The sequence below is a fragment of the Poecilia reticulata genome, chromosome 9 (assembly GCF_904066995.2).
Source record: "Poecilia reticulata chromosome 9, P_reticulata-male-v2, whole genome shotgun sequence".
Lineage (NCBI taxonomy): Eukaryota > Metazoa > Chordata > Actinopteri > Cyprinodontiformes > Poeciliidae > Poecilia > Poecilia reticulata.
This window is the reverse complement of record NC_088838.1, coordinates 25,152,097-25,173,267: the sequence shown is the minus strand read 5'-3', so window position 1 is coordinate 25,173,267 and position 21,171 is coordinate 25,152,097. Positions and strand designations below refer to the sequence as shown.

The following is a 21,171-nucleotide window of genomic DNA, read 5'->3' as shown; positions in this document are numbered from 1 at the left end:
TTTTTCAAATAAGTGACTCAGATAAATGTAATTGTGTAAATGTAACTAGTTAGAGGTTTCAAAACATTCAGTGATCTCACTGAACACACAATTAAAATAAGTCAAATAATTTATATTTCATTGTAACATATTTTTAAGTATCTAACAATATTAATCACTGTTTTTTCTATAAAATATGCACAAAATTAGCTCATTCTGCTAATTTTTATCTAAGCACTACACATAAATATTTATTTCAGCCAATTTGAAGTTGTAATCAATGTTCATTAGGCAAAGGTTGTTTTTTTATTTTATAATACAATAAAAACAGATTTTATTGTACCACAAAATTTCAGGTACATCAGGTATAAAAGTTCACAAAGAACTTCTTAAAAGTGCTAAAAACAATACACATAAAAACACATTTAAAAAGTACCAAATAATAGTATTTATAATAATATTACACAGTACAAGACAAATAAAAATGTTGGTATTTTTTATATGAGTTTGTTTATTTCTTCATGTGAATACATTCAACCATAGTAGATTAGATAAATACGTGTGTGTGTGTGTGTGTGTGTGTGTGTGTGTGTGTGTGTGTGTGTGTGTGTGTTGGTTAATCAATAACTTTTATTTGTGATCAGATGGTGTATCTTTTCGTCGACACTGAATATTGTGTAATCAGTATTAAAAAAGGCAGACTCGCTTTGTGGTTGTGATGTCAGTTTAATTCAGATCTTCTGTAAACTAAGTGATTAACTAAACTAAAGTTTATAGAGTCAAATAAGACACACGCCAAAGTTACAACTTTTAAATCAGGAGGTTTCCATGCCAATCTGAGTCCAAAATTCAAAATGGCTTCTGCAGTCAATTTTGCAGTAATAAAGGGTTTAATTGCTTTTTTATGGATTGTATAAGAAGGATGCTTCATAAAGAGAAGAACATAAAAATATCCATCCATCCATCCATCCATCCATCCATCCATCCATCCATCCATCCATCCATCCATCCATCCATCCATCCATCCATCCATCCATCCATCCATCCATCCATCCATCCATCCATCCATCCATCCATCCATCCATCAAAATTCACTAAAGCCTTCTGCACATCCTGAGGTTTAGACTTGAGTCTAAATCTGTTAGATCTGTTTTAACATTTAACAGTCTATTTTAACTTACCTCTGTTTAACTTGTCTATTTTTACTATTGTGCATATGCACTGAGAAAAATTTGACCAATGGTTACTTAAAAAAATTGTGGCAACAAAGTGACACGCAATATAATTGAATAGAATTTAAGTTCTACAATTTTGATTAAAAAGTATTGAATATGTTAACTTAACTTAACTTAAAAAAATGAAGTACATCTTAATAAAAGCAACAGCTGAAATGTGTTTGATTTATTAATATCAATGCAAATGATCATTTATATTGCCCAAAAATATTTAGTAAATCCAAGTCAATTTTACAAGAAAAATTAATTTTTATTTACTAAGTATCTGAGCAAAAATGATGTAGATTTATTAAATATCTGGGGGAAATTTAATCATATTTACTAATAATCTAGGTGAAATTAACTTATATTTATTAATTAAATGGGTGAAATTGATTTACATTTACTAAACATCAACATAAAAATTATTTGGATTAAGTAAATAATACAAATAATATCAATTCATATTGTAGCACATTATTGGTTAATTCAACACATTAAAACTTGTTCTTATTAATCTGTAGCTAAAATAATTGATCAATTTTAAGTTTTTATTTGTATCATAGCACTTTAAATCTATTCAATAATATTGAATGTCACTTTGTTGCCCTAATTTTTCTGTGTCTAATTTACACAATATCCTGACCAAATTGAGTGGCATCAAAAAATAACAAATTACAATGCATAAAACAGCAGCAGCATTTATTTGTGCAATTTTATAAAACGTGTTTATCCAGCACCAACTAGTGCAAAATTCCTAAATACAACAATAAAACAGAGAAGGGGCAATATACATCAGTATCAACTCAAAAACATAGTGCCACTCTGCTCAAAGTTAACATGATTTTTTAGAACCATCACATCAGCAACAATCAACGTGGACTCAGTTAAACTTGCTTCAACAATTTATCAATCACATAAGAGTTCACTTTATGCTTAAAGTGAACTCTTATGTTCACTTTTGTGTTCTGCATGTTTAAGGCATGCAGAGCCCAAAACAAGTATGCACATAAAACTTACCTGGGGAAAACACATGACAAGATGTGAGAGTTGGGCGAGACCTTTGAGGCATAAAAATGTCCATTTTCTTTTTTTGTATGTTTATGCTACATCTTGTCACTGTGTTGGGGCCCTTGGCTCCGTGACACTTACTTTCCTTTTCGAAAAATAAGTTGAAAGACAGAACTGGAAAAAAACATATTAAATAAAGTGCAAATGAAACACAACAAAGTTTTCCAGCCTGCAGATCATCACCCTTCAGTGGTGAAGCCTGCATGGACTCTCCAAAAAGGCAATAGTGGATGCTCTATGCTGTATAAAAGGGACAAGGGTTCATGTGACAGACCTGAACAGATCCAAGCCATATAACAGGCACATATGAGAACAAGGGGTCAGTCCTTAGAAAGGGTGGTTAACTGTAATGTACTGCAAGAAAAAATACACATGCAGAAATCCACTGAACTGAAAATGACCCTAATTTTAACTAACTTCACCGAGCATTTCACAAAGTTTTGCGTGTTGGTTTTGACAGTGACTTGTCTTTTGTTTAGCAACGGTCCATTTTCTTAAGCCAGTAGTTTATTCCTGAGGCTGTTCACTTTTGGGGAGAGCTTTGAACTATCCAGCCCGAGGAGAAGTTTCTGAAACACTTCAAACGTGTATCTGAGCTCCTTTGGATAGGCGAGATTCACAGCATACGCCAACCCAACAAGCAGGGAGCAAGCCCTTGGAAAGTTACCCAGAGCAGTTAGAATTTTCATGCCGTCCACCACGATACCGATGTCTGGATCCTCTGACGTGTTAGCTTTGATGTTGTGGATCTTCAGGCTTTGAACAGCAAGGTCCTGTGACACACTGTCTTCATCAGCATCCTGTAATAGCAAGAACATTGTGCATATCAGACAGTGCAGCCAAAGGAGAAGGTTCCATTTCCCAAATTGCTTGCAACTGTTTGGACAAGAAAATCTGGAGTTTGTCAGCCGTTGCGTGTAATGCACTCTATTTATGTCAGTGTTTTAGACAAATCTGAGATAACACAAAAAAAAACACACATAATTTATAAAGGAAAAGAATATATATAAATCAATCATAATAATATATAATACTATAATCAATTATGCAATGAGGAGCTGAACAGTTACAAATATTTCTAAATGAAGTTTCTGAAATTAAATCAATCCATTACACTATTATTTCTTCCTGGCACTGTCTTGATTAATATCTTATTCTGCGTTGCCTCAGTCTTTCTGTAAAAATGTCTTTGTATTCACAAAGCAGCGTCTTGGCCATCATTTCTTAGCTCACTTTTAGGGACAAATTGCCAAGACTTAAAAATAAAAAAGTTATAGTTAGGTAAAGCATTCTTAGGAAAAAAATTACATAAATTACTGACAAGTTTTAAATTATGCCAGTTGGTGAAATCAAATTGAGATAGCATTCTGCACTAGCATTTAAAAATTACTTAATGGAAAATAAGAATTTAAACACACTTAACAGAGGACAATGATATACCTTGCCAAGAACTACTGGGAGAAATACAGTTATTACTATTTTGTGATATAACTTTCCAACAAATAACAAGTACAAGAGATGAGAGAAATCACCTACTTTATATTTTAACATCTAATTCAACTTACATCGTACTCTTTTAAGAGTTCATCTGTAGATTCCCCAAGGTACATCATCAAACAACGAATGATAACATCTCTGGTCATGTTGATGTCAGGATTGCTTGGAGTCTGAAACGAAAAAAAGAAACACCAGGTGGTTTATATTACTGTTAATATTGAGTTCCTGTGCCGTCTTGGGGACCAGTGTAATAAAACACTACTCATACAAATTCTCATGCGATTATTTCATATTCCATTTATAAAGACAATCACAGGCTAACCTCCAGTAAATTTAAGTAATGATATTCCAGAAGTTTAAACACAAAACTTTGAGAATAAAATATTAGCAACGATAATGCTCAATGAAAGATACCTTGAGTAGGATAGCCTGCAATCTCAACCCCATGCTTCCGCCCTTCGAGTGGAACACGTTCAGAAGTCGAGGAGTAAATTCATCCAGTTTGGACATGAACTTTGATTCAAGATGCACCATTGTGATTCTGTGAAACTCATCCTGGATCTGAAAGACAAATCATGAAACCAGTTTTAAAGCATCAAATATTACAAACATACATACTGTTCTTACGACATTTTTCAAAAGGAAGAAGATGGATCAAATTTGATCTATAAAAAAGATGACAGCAACGTAACCCATTTTGTATCAAATTGCTAAATGCAGAATCACAAATGCAATCCTTCACATTGACTAGGAATATTTCTGATTGGCATGCACTTAGAACTCACGTGAGATGTCTCAAATAGAGCGGGCCATCTGGCTTTGATGTCCTCTATACTGTGTGATTGGTTGATGATTTCGTTTCTTCTTTGTGCAAATGTTTTGGCCATTTTGGCCAAATCATTTCGCAACTGTAATGTCACTGAAAAGATCATCACAATTAAGTTTTTTTTAAATCATCCAGCTCTATAACATACCAACTATGGATGAATACCTCATCCAATCCCACTTCAAAAAATGAACTATCAAGATGTTAAGACAAAAATATGAAACAGATTTTAAAGTAATATGCACATCAACAAATGCCAAAAAATAAATATTAAAATCAAAAATGCCCAAAACGGACTAACATTTCTCTCACTCTCTCTGTGGCAGCACAGTCAGTACGAAGCTACATACTGATTTCAACCCAACATTCACAGACGCATCTCACTGTAACTGTTTATCTGTCAGTGTGAGCTGCAGCCACAGTTTGAAAGCATAACGTTTTTCCGAGAAAACGGGAAAAATGAGGAAGCCGTTTGAGCCAACTGAATGTAACTAACGTAATGTTAATGGAGAGCCTCAGTGAGAGCCGGTGAACTGGGGTTTAGCAAAACACCAGCCATTGCGCTCAAAACACGCCAAATTAAAAGAAGAAAGAAGAAACAGCGCACTTTGTCTGAAAATGTAACTATGCAAAACGGCTGATTTTTCTTTCGAAATGTGTAACGTTATAAAAACTGATTAGAAATCTGCTTTTAACATGGTACTTGAGTAAAAATGTTACTTGAGTACATTTTAATTGTAAAAACTACATGCAGTAACGTTAAACGAAACTCCTGAGTTGATTAGCTCATTGATTATCTCACCGTTGAAAACAACGTCTGTTCCTCCATTATGGTGCCCAAACATGCTAGCTAGCTTGTTAAGGTGGGGGAGGGGAAGCTTGGGCTGAGGCCAAGAAACTAAATTAAATAAAAGAGTAGCTTGTATTCTACGGCCACTATATAACGGTATTACGTTAGTCACATTAAATTGTGACATTGAGACTACTTTTTCAATCCTTGCAATGCATTTAGTCAAATCAAAGACGACGTAGACTGACTTCGAATCCTTCACAATATAACTTAATTGACTTGCTGTACAGTAAAGTTGCCATGTTTGCTAATTTGCAGTAACTTAAGAAAATGTTTAACTGCTACAGACACTTGAATTGTTTAACTAAAAACACTTAAAACATGTCTTACCTTTAAGAAAACGGTAGTCCACGAAATGCTGAGCAGACGCGATGTTCCTGTGATGAAAATGCCTTGGGCGGGAAAAAGTCAAGGCCTCCCAAATGAGTAAAATTTATCAATTTTCTGCATTTTTGACTTTACCAATGAAAATAAATAAATAATACTTATTGTTTTTTTGCTGATTATATTTAAATAAAAACAAAGTAAAATGCAATTAAAAAAATATTCAAATTTGGTTAATTCAGCTCAGTGAGATTCAAAACTGCACACAGTCTTTTTTATTATGTATAGTTTGCTCTTATTTATTTAGTAAATATTACTTAACCCTGATCACACTTTTTTCAGTGTGTACAGCACTTTGTAGACATTAAATTATTTTAAAGTGCTTTTATAAATAAAAGTGGTATGCTGTGGTATGGTAATCTAATGGTAAATATTTGTTTAATGACCTTCACATTGTCATGAATTCAATTATTTTTATTTAATTGTTTATTTCTTCGAATTCCTCTACATTGTGTCTTGTCATCACGGAGATGTTTGAAATTAATTCAGTGCTACTCACCCCATTTATAAATATGTGAAATGATGTTATGTTTCTTAGGAAAAGAACACTGGATGTTTATAGAGATATATTTAACTGGTTTTGCAGTTGCTTTGTCTTCTACAGAAATATCAGAAACCGTTTTAATTTGTGGTATATTTAAAACCAAATTAGCATGATGACAACATAACAGGTTTGGAGAGTCTACTGATGAATAAATGACACATTTGCTTGCCATAAAAATGGAAAAGATTTCACACATTCGGGTGGAAGGAGGATGATGGGATGTGTGTTTTACTTGATTTGATCAACGCTTCACGAACAGAAAAACTCCGAGGACACTAAAAGCAGAAGGCAGCAATAAAAATCTGCATAAACAGTTTTAAATGCAGATAAATTATAGCAGTACGTAACCTCGTAAATACACCGCTTACGTTTGCAACAGCGCCTCTGATTGGCTTTGTCAACCTCCTCGGCTGATCTGCAGCTCAAAGGTCGTGGAATGCCAGATGTCTCACTCTGCAGCGGCCTTTTGGACCGAACTGCTCATTAATCATCTTCAGTTTTTTTTACCGGCCGGTCTTGTGGGCGCTAGATGAAATGGTTCATACCATAACACTTTGTTTATAAAGTGATTTTAAAACAACAATTCTGATCAAAGTGCTAAATAATAAAACGAAACACATGAAATTTCCAGTGAAATGTCAAGTGGCAAATATTTTTGGCTAATTCCAGAAAGAAATAATTACATAAATCAATATTGGTTCAATATTTCTTTTAGACAAACGATGCTTTATCTTTGACAACCCCGTAAAAAAATGGGATTTTAATATTCTCTTTGCATTAAAATCCCCAAGAGTGAAACATCTACATTAATCCTAATTAGGGTTCAGTCAACATTCAGATTTTTGGAAATCTCAGTGTCTTCAGTACTATCTATTAAGGACATATGCTCAGAATTGCTATCTTTACATATCACATCTGAATTAGTGATTAAATATCAGACATCCTTCAGTTTATGTGGATACAGTTTGCACGTTTTAGTAAAAAAAAAAAAAAAGCCTCAGGGAGTAAGTACTCTTTTTTTAAATAGACGTTCCTTGTTAGCTCACCACCACAAACATTTGCGCATGCTCAACGTGATCGTTATGTGCAGCCGCCTGGGGAGGCTGCTGCTCACAATGCTCTGAAGCAGAAACTCGACGCTCACGCGGACGATTTAAAGCATAAACCCACTGTAAATGGGTTTATCACTATACCAGACGTTTCTTTCACGAATTCCGTTCACATCTCCAGTCTGTTTTGAATGGATAATATCGTCCACGTCTCACCGAGAAGCCTTACGACGCCCCGTCAGCAGCGGTAGCCATAGCTTGATCGCTGACGCTGGAGGTTAGTGGACTCCATTTCAGCTGACAAATAGCTGTAGCAACGGTCTGCTAATGCTAAGCTAAGGAGGTGCACGTCAATCTGGGGTGCACTTTTCGGCACAACACCCCTGGCAGCCATGATAAACGGCACAACATATGTATAAGTTAGCATATTAAAAATGGTTTTATATCATTTTCCTCATATTTAAATTGTAATCTACGATATTTTTGACGGTTATTTTACTAGTTCGCGACAGCAAATGGTTTTAAAGCGCTTCCCATGATGAACCGGTGTGTTTTTTACGGCACAAAACCGGCTAGTTTAGTGAATTCTGGCGTGATTCTGTATCATCCTTCTTTGTTTGCTGACAGGTTTTACTTTTTAAATCGCGCTGAAAAGTATGTAGGAACGTCAGTGGAAAATTCCCAAAATGTTGCAGAGACTTTCCACGGAGCGTCATGTCAAAAGTTTCACTTTTTATAGCAAATAAACAAAGCTCTGGAAATTTGCACTTCTATTGTTTGTATTTACTTTTTTTTTTTTTTTACATTGAATACATACTATAAGATGCATGTGTCAGATGGGTATTTAATAATGAGATAGACATCTGTTATGTAATGATAAGTAAACCTTTAATCGTTTTGTTTTTAGTCATGCGTTTGTCAAACTTATTTTTGGAATTAGTTGTATTACCAAACTGTCAAAGTGATGGATTGGAGATTACTACTGTTTTCTTGTGGAGCTGAATTCTCAGATGATGCATAAACTGTAACCTGACCCCTGCATGCTCTCTGTCTCCATGTGAACCTCGACAGAACAGCGTGATCTGACTCTGCAATGGCAGTCTTTAGTCACCAGGTGCTCCTGGCAGTCACCAGATCAAGGTAAACAGACTACTAAGACTTCCCTTTGTAAACTGTGACCGACGCAGTGGAGAGATTGGGGTCTATAACTCATCACCAGGGTAAACGGTGACAAACAACTGGGAGTAGTCTGTATGGAGTCAACACAGCGAAGTGTGGGTTCTGCAGAAAAGCATTCACTTTCATGCAGAAGAGATTCTCATTTGTAATATTTAAAAAGCGAGTGCAGTTTTTGGTTAATCTTTATCCAGTTCTTAAGCCTTGAGGTTTATATTTTAATGTCAGATATGGTCTGAAAAAGTATATCCATAATAAAATCTAAAGTCTTAAAACTTTAACTTACCAAGTCGTCATTGTTGTTTGATCAGATATATTTTCTCAGAAAGCATGAATGTGTCTCTTTTGAAAGTATCTGACTGTTCAGGTTGGAATTATAATTAAACGTAGAGGCATAGTTGAGGTGAACAAAGGCATTTTTTCACTGTTGAAACCATAAGTCACTTCCGAGACAGAATAAGTGTTTCCTAGAAAGAGGTGAAGAGGAGCGGCTCAACATGTGGAGAGATGATTCACCAAAACTTTTTAAAATTTTTAATATTTATTTATAGGCACTGGAACCTGCTCTGCTTAGCTGTTTCCTCTAAAAACAAGATTTCTTTACCTAGAAAGATGGCTTCAGTTGTCAGTTCTTATGTTTGTCTAAATCTGCTTCATGTCCTGCTGCTTCTGCTGCCCGAGTTTGTCTAGTCCTGACTGCCAGATGGTTTTTCTGTTGTGCACCAAGACGAGTGGCTCATTTGTCCTTCTTGGCAAATCATTAATGCTGCAGAGAAAGTCGAGGAACATCGAGGCTCAGAGATACTCGACGTTCAGACAGAAAGTTAATGATTAGCCCAGACCAAGTTTCTGAGTTCACACAAAATTAAGAGACATTTTTAAATAAATACATGGTTTTATGTTTCACTGCATCAAGCTGTAATAAGGCATTATATTATAATTATATGTTATCATCTATAATAATCGATAATTTCCTTTTACATGATTGTGTTTCTCTCTTTATTTGCTGGAACAAACAATGAGAATTATTACTTTATGCATGCATGTATGAAAAATATATTTTATAAGAAAGCAGGTTTCCACAAGGTTTTTCTTCTTCCTGCTCCATTTTCACTCATGTAGAGTAAAAGTTATAAGATAATGTTTGTACATGGACAGAGTTGGATAGTAACTAGTTACATTTACTCAATTTTACTTGAGTAACTTTTTTGGGGAAACAAAACTACTTTTAGGAGTATTTTTACTCTGCTGTGCTTTTTATTTTTACTTGAGTAATTTTATTCTGAAGTATTTATACTCTTTAGTAAAATTGCTGATGATGTACTGTTTAAATAATAAATGATTGATCATTTGATCAGTTACTCGGTACTTTTTACTATAAATTCTTTGATGGCTACTTTTTACTTTAGTAAAAATGTGCTGAAGTAGTTCTACTCTTACTTGAGTACAAGTATCGGGTACATTGTTGATGAAATTTGCTCAATTGAATAAGCTTATAGATTGACCTTTAGATAATTGATCATTGACTCATGTTCTTTCCTCCTCAGAGGGTCGTATTTGTTGTCCAAGAGGCACAGCTGCTCCTCTCTGTCCTCCAGAGCGTACCTGCGCGTAGACGTCCCCCGCCACGCCTTGTCTTCGTTTCCTCCCAGACACTCCCACTATGGCCACCATCACTGCGCCCGCGCCCACTCCCTCAGCCGCGGCGACGGCTCCGTCCTGCTCGCCCGTGCCCTGCACAGCTCCGCCGTTTGGCTCCAGGATGTGAAGCAAGACGACACCAAAGCATCTCCAGCAGCTACTCAGGACGGGGAGAAAAAGGACTCTGCTGCTGCTGCCATGGTAACGGACTCTCAGCCGCCGTCGGCTCCAACGCCCGCTGCTGCGGCAGCTGTTCCTCCAGCCCAGGAGAGGGCGATGGTGAAAAAGTCTCTGTATCAGAGGATTGTTGACGAGTTGAAGCATTACTACAACGGCTTCAGGCTACTGGGAATCGACACGAAGATTGCTGGGCGGACGGTGTGGAGTCTGCTGCACGGACAGGTGCTGACGCGCAGGGAGAGGCGGAGGGTGAGTTGATACATCCACTTTACTATCGATCATTGATCTGATTTCAATCTCTGCATATCAGCTGATCAGCTTCATTTACTCAAACCAACATCTTCAATAAAATCACTAGTTTCTCCCCAAAAACAAACATTTTCAAAAGAAAATCTTAAAAATACATTTCTTTTTCTGTATTTTTAAAATCTGCAAATGTCCATCTGTCGTTTCTAACATAATTTAGGAGAATTTTAAAGACTTATTGTGATTGTTTTAGGCATTTTTGGTAGCGGTTTGAATAGATTTCCACTTTAATTTTAGAGAGCAGCCTTTAATTTGATCTGGGCGATTCAGATCAGAAATAAAGATTTTAAAATAATCTTTTCTAAAATAGAAACAACAAAAGACAGAAAATGTTCTTAAAAAGCAACTTTATTTCAGTCTTTTCAGAAATGTGTTCATTTCTTGCTGCACTTGCAAAATTAATAATCTGATTAAGATAAATTTGGTCGGCTAGAATTAAAATGATCTTTTCCCAAAATTGTAACACTTCAAGTAACGATTATTTTGGTAATTGATTAATCTATCAAATATTCTGATTATTAATTTGATTTAAAAAAATTGGCACATTTTACAGATTTTTCATTTAATCACTTAAGCCTTTTTTATCTAATACTAGGACTACATTGAAGATGCAAATAAACAAATCAGTTTCTTTTTTAAAATGGAAAAAAATAAACATTTGTTACCTAAAATTCAATAGCATTGAACAAGATGAATATAAATAAACGTTACAAATGCTCATATTAAATGCAGAAAGTGTTTATTTCCTTTACAGTTTGAATATACTGTTTCAGCAAATTGCCTTTTTTTTTAGTCTGTATACTCCAGTTAACAATTAATTGATTGATTAGTTAATAATAATCAATTGATAATTTCAGCCTTACAAAATTGCCCGTCAGAAAATATTAAGAATGGAAATAATCGAGCTCATTTAAATTTCTGATGCATTTATTAATTAATTGCTTTTTGCGACAGGGTTACTTGTATAATTTGCAAAATGATGCTAAAATGTAAATATATATATATATATATAAGTTCAGATGCAAAAATCTGTAGTAAAAAAAAAACAAAAAACAGATCGACTCTTGATAGCGTCTCTTTATCGTTCAGATTTTCATCGCAGTAAAAAGGTTTTCCCACAGAGAACTTGTTAAGCCTGGTGGTTGGATGCCAGGGCAGTCTTTCATCCAGCAGCTCGTGTTTTTGAGTTAAAAAATGTTTGAAGTCGACAGGAAATTTTAAAATATCGCTTGATAATTATGTGTTATTAAAAGATTGGAAGATTAATACCTGAACACCAAGTATAAAGCCTTAAAAAATGCAAACATAAAAAAAAATGTAAATAAAAATAAGCAATGCTAAGCCTGGTGGAGGCACAAATAAAGCCTGGTGGCCTGCCAGGCTTACAATACACTGGGGTAAACCCTGGTAAATCTAAATTTGATTTATTTTGTAAGAGGGAAGCCCCGTGTTGTGGGTCGTGCATGCAGACACGCTGCTGAGCTGCCATCAGCAGAGCTGCGGGTCAGATGCGTCGCTTTGTGACGTCGTCGTCTTGTTTGTGTTTGCAGCTGATGAGGACCTGCGCCGACCTTTTCCGCCTCGTTCCCTTCATGGTGTTCATCATCGTTCCTTTTATGGAGTTCCTGCTTCCTGTCTTCCTCAAGCTGTTTCCAGAAATGCTGCCGTCAACGTTTGAGACGGAGTCTAAAAAGGTTCGTGTTTCTGTACGCCCTTTGACCTCGGCGACCTTTCCACGGCTTGTTGTGATTATGTAACTTATCAGTCGTCCAAGTTTGACGGAAAACATTTTAGACGTGTGGGTGAAATGTTCATCCTGACTGCAGGGGCTTTTATGCAAGTTTCATTTAAAGAAAAATACTTAGTATATTTTATTTTGTTTTCCAGCTTTTTAAAAACATTTAATGCAGCTTATATTTACTAAACCTCTTCACCTGCAGCAGAAAAAGATTAAGCAATAGCAACACTATTAATATGTTTTATTTTTAGTTTTAACTGGAAAAGAGGCAGATCAGTTAAACAACAATGTTGTCGTTTTGAGGGGTTGAATACTCGCCTGTCTTTTATTAAAAAACATTTATCAACTCTGTTGGTCTTTAACATTAAATTCCAACAAAGTAACTTTTTCAGTTTGTTAAAATGTAATAAGATGTAAAATGTTAAAGCATTTTGCAGGATGTTGGTTTATGAAACCAAATGTCTGGCTGTAGTGTGTGAAAGCATTTAGTTTCACTGAATAAAACATTAAGTTGCAACAGTTTTTTTTCACACTATAAAAAAACAAAACAAAAAAAGCTTTATTTAAAGAATAACAACATTGTCATGTATGTAGCGCTGTACACAGTATCAGCTACACTGTTAAATTAATTAAAAATAACTCACTGGAGTTTGTTTTTTTGTTTTTAATGTAGTAAATGTTTTTGTTTTTGCAGGAGGAGAAGCAGAAAAAGGGTTTGGCTGCGAAGCTGGAGCTGGCCAAGTTCCTCCAGGAAACCATCGCTGAAATGGCCCGAAGGAACAAAGCTAAAGCCCAGATCGAGGAGGAGACCCAGAGATTCTCCAAATACGTTCAGAAGGTGAAACACGGCAACATTTTTAAACTTTTATAATAAACTATTACGTCATAAGAATTGGATCTACAGTATAGTTGATTTAGGATTCTAATGGATATATTCCTCCTAAAGTTTCATCCTGCCTTGTTAACAAGAGAAATGTTGTGTCTTTTTATTGCTAAGCTCTAAAAGCACTCCATACCAACGCAATGCAAGATGATGAAGAGTTACAACATGTTTAGGATCTACCTGCTGGTTTCTAATCCCTACAGGAGAAGTTTATGGGTTCTGGAGGGCATCTTGTGGAAATATGGCAAGCCCAAAGCTCATACAATACAGAGCTTATGTCAAGCTGTTCGTGTATTTATTCAATATTTATTCCACATGACATTTAATGCCACCAGCAGGATCAGTCCAGCTGAGGTAACATCAGGTTGCATAAACTTTATCATGTCGGCCAAGAATTTAAAATAAATAAATAAATGAAACTCAACAAATAAAGTAGCTTTTTTTATTATTGGAAAGGGATGTTATTCAATCCAAAACTTAAAAAGGATCTTGCTTTTTTGCTATGTTAAAATAAAGCAAATTCAAAACACTTTCATTTTAAAAAAGTTTTATAAATTAAATAAAAGTTGATTTCGTTCCATCAAATTTGGATTCCTGGTTAAATTTAGCTCTACTTATAACAGTTTGACTTTAAAAAGATGAATATTTTGCTGAAAGTATCATTTTCCATTGTGATAAAATTACATCTGTAATGATTAAAAATAAAAAATTCCGTAAAAAAAAATTTGTAGTGTTCTTGAACTCCAGTTGTGGGGCCACAAAATTGTCAATCCTAGGTCTACAAATGGCCCCCTTGCCGCACTTTGAACACCCCTAAATAAATGACATAACTTATTTAGTTTGACATTTTTATATCTAAACTATATAACCTGATATTTTTACTCCTCTTCATGAACTGAAGAGGTATTTTTGTGTGTTTGTAGCTGAAATATTAAATTTCCTGTCTTAGGTTCGGGGAACGGGCGAGCAGCCATCCACCAAGGAGATCGTCCGTTTCTCAAAGTTGTTTGAAGACGAGCTGACCCTGGAGCACCTGGAGCGCCCCCAGCTGGTGGCTCTGTGCAAGCTGCTGGAGCTGCAGCCCATCGGCACCAACAACCTGCTGCGCTTCCAGCTGATGATGAAACTGAGAGCCATCAAGTCGGACGACGAGGTGAGATGAAACACCTCAGGATTATTTAGTTTCCCTCAGAGCAGGACAGCAGGGTCAGGCTGGAAATCCTGGAAAATCCTTGAATTTCATTTAAGTGATTTCAGGGTTTGGAAAGTACTGATATTCAAGGTACACAGGTTTGGAATAAAGTGCAATCCAACATTTGATTAAAAGCTGAAATTTGGAAACCGTAATTTGAAACCAGATATTTTCATACATCTTATAAAGATACCAACTTTTTTTCTGACTGTCTGAAGTTAAATCAGATTAAACTTTTATTGTTTCAGGTCAGATACAGTTAACAAAATTATTTATATTTGCTAAATGCCAGAAAACATGGTGAGATTTTATCTTTTTGGGGATTTTCTGTGTGACTTTCTTTGCATCTTGTGTTTAATTTGAGCAGGAAGCTCATTTGAATTTTGAATATCTGGGATTCCTGATGTCTCCATGACTTATAGATCATCTTATGTTTCATATATTAAACAATTTATTATTGTTTTGTGAAATTGGTGTTTTGTTCTCAGACCAGTCAGTTTGTATAAGGTATGACATTCAAAACATTAAACTTTTATACTTTAGTTGACTTTGTACCTGAAGTCCAATGTAGAATATGATCACAATACATTAGTATCTGTCACAATAATAAATTAATTATGATAAATTAAAATGAATAGAATAATTCCCTTTCTGATTATCAATAATTTTTCAAATGGAAAGTTTGTTTACAGATTAATTGTATTTATGCATTTGGTTTGTGTGAAAATGTTTAAACCCTGGGAAAGGTTCTGCCATGTTTAATGTTTTGCATATTTTAGACAGTTCGACACTCTTTATGTGAAGTTGAATGAAAATAAAAACAGAATTGACAACTACAGGGATTTTGCAGCTATAGGGATTCAAACTGTTTCTAAACATTTTACAAACCTTTCAAGACTGAAAATCAGTTAAAATTGTGTGAAAATCTTTTGTAATGAAGAAAAGATGACTCCGGTTTGATCTTGTTCTCAGATGATCTCGGCGGAGGGCGTGGCGGCCATGAGCGTGTCGGAGCTGCAGGCGGCGTGTCGCAGTCGTGGCATGCGTTCTCTGGGTCTGACCAGCGATCAGCTCCGCCAGCAGCTGCAGCAGGTAGCAGCGCTCGCATGTCGTAATCCGAGAAACGGTTCCGTGTTTCTGACGAATGTTTTCCGTCGCTCAGTGGCTCGACCTCCACCTGAAGGAGAACGTTCCTCCGTCGCTGCTGCTGCTCTCCAGAGCCATGTACCTGACCGACCTCCAGCCAAAGCCGCCCGTCATCCCGCCGGTTCCCAAGCTAGAGGTGAGACCAAAACCACTGCACCGCCGCAGAGAGCGCTTTGCTTCCAGATTAGAGGGAGTTCATTCTGATTATTAATCCAGATTAATTCCAGAGCTGTAACTAATCGCCACACATTTTTACAAGCCAACTTTGCGTTACCGTAACTCTGCGATACTTTGCGGTTTCTGAAAGCGAAGACGTTGTACTTTTCAGCCAACATCCAGTTATTACGGTAATCTCATTCCTGCTGCTCCAGGAGGCGTGTTTTCCTTCGTTTTAATCTGATGAAACCCTCTTTTAATAGACGGTAAATCATAAATAACTGGTAGATACTGAAAGTTCCAGTTGTTATGGAGACATGGGGAAACATTTTTTACTCACGGGACATTTAAAGAACTTTATACAATTAAAATAGGCAAAAATATCCAGGCGGAGATTTGATATTTAAAGGGTTTTAATCTGATAGAAATCCGCATTCTGCAGATTTTTAGTTAAGCCTTTTTTTAAAATCTAATATTAAAAACGATGCAAATAAACAAATTTCCGTTTTTACATATAAAAAATAAATATTTTACCTGATATACAATAGCATTGCATTATTTTAGTGAACATTTGATCATTTGTAGCAAAGGAAGAATCTGCAGCAAAAAAAAAATACTTTTAACATCAACATATGAAAAGTTCAGCCTGTTTTTGTTTAACATCAATCCAGTGATCCACTTTTCATTACTGAACAGAAAAAAAATTATTTTTACACAATTTGAACCAAATGAAGCTCAAATTTTTGAGAATTTCTGGATGAAATTTATTTGCATTTTTGTTTAATCTTAAACACAACATTTATTTTTTCTGTAGAGTTTTGGTTCAATTACTGCTTTGAAAATGGTGTCCTTACTTCAAATTTCCTTTTTTTGTCTGTATACTCCAGTTGATTAATCAGTTTACTGAATTAGTCTGACTATTGCAGTAATTGATTCGTCGTGATTAATCGTTTCAGTACTAATTGTATTGGAGTTTTGCAGGTTTCAGAACATTTTATCTTCTTTTCTGTTCGACATAAAAATAAGACATGACGTCGCTGATTGTTGAATAATTTCCTTTTAAATTTACTGTCAAGCTGCTAGAAAGAAAGATTTAAATCTTGTTTGTGGTGCTAAAATTCAAACTTTAAAACGACAGAAATTTCTGAGCGATAAAAATGAAACAGCAGTTTCTCTGAGATGTTTTGGCCTCATCAGATTTTTTTATTTTTGTTTTGCAGAAAGCTGCGTCTTCTCCTGCAGAAAACCCAGCAACAAACCCGGCCGCTACCGAGTCGGAGCGACTGGCAGACCCAGCCGTCGTCATCAAAGACAGACCGGTCAGCAGCTCTTAAAAATTCTAAAATTATAATTTAATCTGAGACGGTTGAGTTTAGGCCACAAGCAGGATTTTGAATTTCTAGCTGGGGTCGGTTTGATTAAAACGCTTGATTAAATCTTTCTGTTTTGAGCCGAATTTATTTCCAGATTCCTCAAAATAATTCAACATTTAGCCAAAAATGGGCCATTTAACTTTAATGAAGGAACAAATTATTAGATAAATCTCATTTTAATTTGTAAGCCAGAAAAAGAAAACTCTAAGCTTATAAATTTGATTTGAGTCTGATATATTTTAAACGCCTTAATGACTATTTAACCGTCTTTCACACAGCAAGTTTTAACTTGTTGCCATGACAAGTATTAATAAAAAGTTTTCCCCAATTTTTTTCTAAAACTTCTTTTAAGTTTCTGTAAGTTAAATTAAATCTTCAAAACTGTTACAATATGACATTTTAGTGTCTGTTTCCTTCACTGGTAACTAAAAGGAAATTTGTTTAACCTGTTTTGTGATGATTTATTTATGATGTGATTTTCACAAAGTCGGCCTCAGATTTATGTTCATGGAACATAAAAACACCAAACACAGATTTAAAACTCCATTAAATAAAAAATAAAAATGTACAGACCTGCATAAGAAGAAGAATTTGATAGAAATAATTTGACCTTGTTGACGTCGTCTTTACATTTTGCTGCAGGTGGAGGAGCTGCGGGACAAAGCCCCCGTGGTTCTGGACAAAACGTTAACTCCTGCTGAGGTTCTTCAGGTCAGACCAGTGTTGCATATCTTTATTTTAAAGGGAGCAATTATGCAAAACTCGCATGTTTTTTCATGTTTTTATATTTACATTTGGGTTTCAGCTGCTTCTAAAAACACACAGCTGGTTTTTGGCAACAAGTTGATGTTTTTTTTTTTTTTTTTTTGGTGTCTGGAAAATTAACCATTTCAAAAACGTCTAGAATGCAACTACAAATCAGCAGGCACTGCACTGTTACCTAGCAACCCCAGCAAATCTCAGCCCGTTACCTAGCACCTAAAGCTGAGCTCCAGCATGTTTGGTCAGCTGGTTTTAACGCTGTATGTGCTGAAGAAGACAAATGTTTTGTTGACTTTTCACTCAGAAACCACTTGTGGCATTCTTGTTGCTTGTGCAGGAGGCTCTACTAATGCTTTTCAAAGATGTATGGTTGTATTCAGAGAGGAGCTTAAAGTGGGCAGAAATGACCAGACTAAAATCTGATTGTCTCAGAATGAATTGGTGCCATAAATGTAATGAATATGTTTTATATCGCCATCATGTCTCCTTTAGATGCAGTTTATTTTACTGTGTATTAATTAATTAGCTATTAATCCATTGTGGGATTAATAATTCTAACTCACTCCTTTTCAATGTACATACATATTTTTGTATGTTGTTAATTGATTGTGGAAATCGGCCTCAAACAGAAACAAACTGACAGACCTGAGGCTGAAAGTCTGAAACTTTATTGAATAACTTTATTTTTTCAGGCTAAAGCGGCGACAGAAGTGTCCCAGAAGAACAAGATGAGCGCCAACGGCGTGTGAAGAGGAGCAGCTGGGATGAAGCTGGAGGACCCAGCGTCCATGTCTGGACCTGTCTGGCTCCCGATCCGGGACAGTTTGGCTCTTGATCCGGGACAGTCTGGACCCTGATTGTTGCTTCGCCGCCGTGTTTGCCCTTTTGACCCCTGCTAACGCCGTCGTTGACCTCATATCTGGGCGAGCCGTTCAAACCCGTCTCTGTCGTTCTTTAGCTCTGAAATCCCGTTTCCCTTCCTCCTCTGTGTGTAAATTTGTAAATATTGTGTATATTTTCCTCCTGCACCACAGAAGCAGCAGCTCTGTACAGTTTGCTATGCAAAGCCCAGCACTTTGTCTCCTATCAGGTCGGTTTTATTTGCTGATGGTTTTAAAATCTCCCCAGAGAAACTTTGCTGAACCCACATTCAGTTTTCTGTTCTTATCGTCCAAAATGAAGATTATATTAATTATTAAATTACACCCAGAATGTCAGGAATCAGATGTTTCTGTATTGGGGGGAAACATAGTTTGTGTGAATCAGCAAATGAAGACTTGGAGTTTCACTCCTGGATATTTGACTGTTTGGTTTCAGTCTTTATTCGTAAACCACTGAAAGGACAATCTGTACAAACACGTGCAGATAAATATATAAATATAAATATATTTTTTGCATATTTGTTGTATGTTTTGTGTTTTGAACACTAGAATGACGACCTGTCCTAGACGTAAAAAGAGAATATTCTAGATGTTGTTCATATATCTGTGCTGGAGGGAATAGAGTTTTATTATGGCAGTAAGAGCTAAATTTATTGTGTACAGGTTTATTTTCCCTGCTTCAGTCATTAATATTTTTTTATTTTCATTTTGACGCCCATCATTGTCCTGCACAAATCCTGAAATTAATGCGTAAAAATCGGTCTGTTCTGTTTATTCTAGAAATTTAAACCGTTTTTGTGCCGAAGGCTTAAAGCTGTTTGGTCGCACGGTGACTGTAGGGCTTTTAAATACAATCTTATGTTTTCTTTCTTTCGACCACTTCTAATCGTAATCCTATTTTTTTGTTGTTTTTTCCCCTTATATAGAAGAAATTGCAGAAAATATTTTTAAGTGTCTTTTACTTCTATCAGCCATTCTGAGTTGCACACTGACACTTTAGGCCCTGGCTACAGGAATATTTAATTATGAGAATAAAGTCAGAATATTAGCAAAATAAAGACGCATTTTTACCAGAAAAACTCTTAAATAGAAATGTTTTTAAGATCTGATGTGATCACATTGTTTATTTTTTTAGTTGTTTGAACTGATGATAATCTGATGCTGAAGTTTAAAAGATTATAAAACTTAAAGTAAAACTTCACAAGAAACTCAACATTCCTCATTTTAATTTTTAATTTTTCATGTTAGAGTTCTTATAAAATTACTTTATTCTCATAATTTATAATAATCCTAGCCCTAATATTTTGTCGTACATTTGAACAGAAATCAAATAGAAGTTGTGAAACAAGATGGCCGCCTTGGGCCACTGACATCACTGAACTATGGAAACCCATTAGTGGAAAAAAAAACCTTACTGATCGCCCAGCCCTAGATAATCCATATGAATGCCTGCTGTTTTAATTGGTTTTGATATTGATGAAAAAAATTTTTTTGTTGGTTTTAAACTTTGTAAAACATGATGAAAGCATTAACATACATAGCTGCTTTGCTGTGTGTGCGCTCTGCTGCCAGATTTAAAACCCAACATTTCCCCCTGAACAGTGACTTAATCTCTGGATCTCCCACTCAGGTGGGATTATGAGAAGAGCAGCTCCAGGTTGTTTAACGATGTAGAGAGAAAACGAAGCTAAAGCAGCAACTCGACCAGGTTTGATGCTGAACCAAACCTGCAGCGTTTCTCATTCTCGATGCCTTTTTCTCCTCGTTGGTTTGTTTTATTTCTGTTTTCTGCATCATGCCGTCATCCGTCTGGAAACTGTTGGCTCGGAAATTAAACTGTGGTCCAGATTATCTGACAACACTCTCCCAAAACGACGACGAAACAGAATCGATGAAATTAAAGAAATGATACAACCCTTTAAAACGCTTTGCTTCATTCATTTACTCAACTTTATTGGAGCTTCTCACCATCTAATTATTTTTTATTTTTGTTTTCGTTCACTCAATGGTTAATGTAAAAACAAATAAATGAAAAGAATCGGAATAAACGCATCTAAAAAAATTATTTTACTGTAGATAAAACAAATGACTCATGTTGCTGTTTAATTTATGAAAATTAAAATACCAAAAATAAAAGTATAAAATTTGCAACTAATTTTCCTTATTTTTTCTCACATTCAGGTTTCTGAAAAAATGAATTTTATTACAGAAATGTCAACATTCATAATGGTGTCTGCTGCACTCAAAGCTTGGTCATGAATTTCCACCTGTTTTCCTTCCACTCAACTTTCCATTAGTTTGCTAGGAACCAGCATTCTTTGCC

At 35.5% G+C, this 21,171-nt stretch overlaps 2 protein-coding genes across 3 annotated transcripts; one reads left to right on the top strand and one right to left on the bottom strand.

Annotated features, from left to right (window-relative positions):
• Positions 1 to 1,878: 1,878 nt before the first annotated feature.
• LOC145552825 (uncharacterized) lies at positions 1,879 to 6,101 on the bottom strand. Its single transcript, XM_081610776.1, has 4 exons — positions 4,547 to 6,101; positions 4,176 to 4,322; positions 3,830 to 3,931; positions 1,879 to 3,064 (listed from the first exon to the last, which is right to left on the bottom strand). The coding sequence occupies exons 1-4, from the start codon at positions 4,691 to 4,693 to the stop codon at positions 2,759 to 2,761; spliced, it is 702 nt and encodes a 233-aa protein (XP_081466902.1). The 5' UTR covers positions 4,694 to 6,101; the 3' UTR covers positions 1,879 to 2,758.
• A 1,331-nt stretch (positions 6,102 to 7,432) lies between these two features.
• On the top strand, positions 7,433 to 20,772 carry letm2 (leucine zipper-EF-hand containing transmembrane protein 2). 2 transcript variants are annotated; one of them, XM_008418170.3, is made up of 11 exons: positions 7,433 to 7,691; positions 8,486 to 8,554; positions 10,138 to 10,660; positions 12,268 to 12,411; positions 13,150 to 13,293; positions 14,288 to 14,491; positions 15,503 to 15,622; positions 15,693 to 15,812; positions 17,053 to 17,151; positions 17,848 to 17,916; positions 18,660 to 20,772. In XM_008418170.3, exons 2-11 carry the CDS (start codon positions 8,508 to 8,510, stop codon positions 18,714 to 18,716), a joined length of 1,527 nt encoding a protein of 508 aa, XP_008416392.1. In that variant the 5' UTR covers positions 7,433 to 7,691; positions 8,486 to 8,507; the 3' UTR covers positions 18,717 to 20,772. The 2 variants fall into 2 exon arrangements, with proteins under 2 accessions (XP_008416392.1, XP_008416393.1); XM_008418171.3 differs by lacking the exon at positions 17,053 to 17,151.
• Positions 20,773 to 21,171: the final 399 nt, after the last annotated feature.

Excerpts from the sequence above, each read along its gene's own strand:
- LOC145552825 (XM_081610776.1), bottom strand. The coding sequence starts at position 4,693 with ATGATCTTTTCAGTGACATTACAGTTGCGAAATGATTTGGCCAAAATG. Across the intron at positions 4,323-4,546 it reads CTCTATTTGAGACATCTCAC|ATCCAGGATGAGTTTCACAG; the intron begins GTGAGTTCTAAG and ends TTTGTCTTTCAG. Across the intron at positions 3,932-4,175 it reads TGCAGGCTATCCTACTCAAG|ACTCCAAGCAATCCTGACAT; the intron begins GTATCTTTCATT and ends TTTTCGTTTCAG.
- letm2 (XM_008418170.3), top strand. The coding sequence starts at position 8,508 with ATGGCAGTCTTTAGTCACCAGGTGCTCCTGGCAGTCACCAGATCAAG. Across the intron at positions 8,555-10,137 it reads CTGGCAGTCACCAGATCAAG|AGGGTCGTATTTGTTGTCCA; the intron begins GTAAACAGACTA and ends TTTCCTCCTCAG. Across the intron at positions 15,813-17,052 it reads CGCCGGTTCCCAAGCTAGAG|AAAGCTGCGTCTTCTCCTGC; the intron begins GTGAGACCAAAA and ends TTTGTTTTGCAG.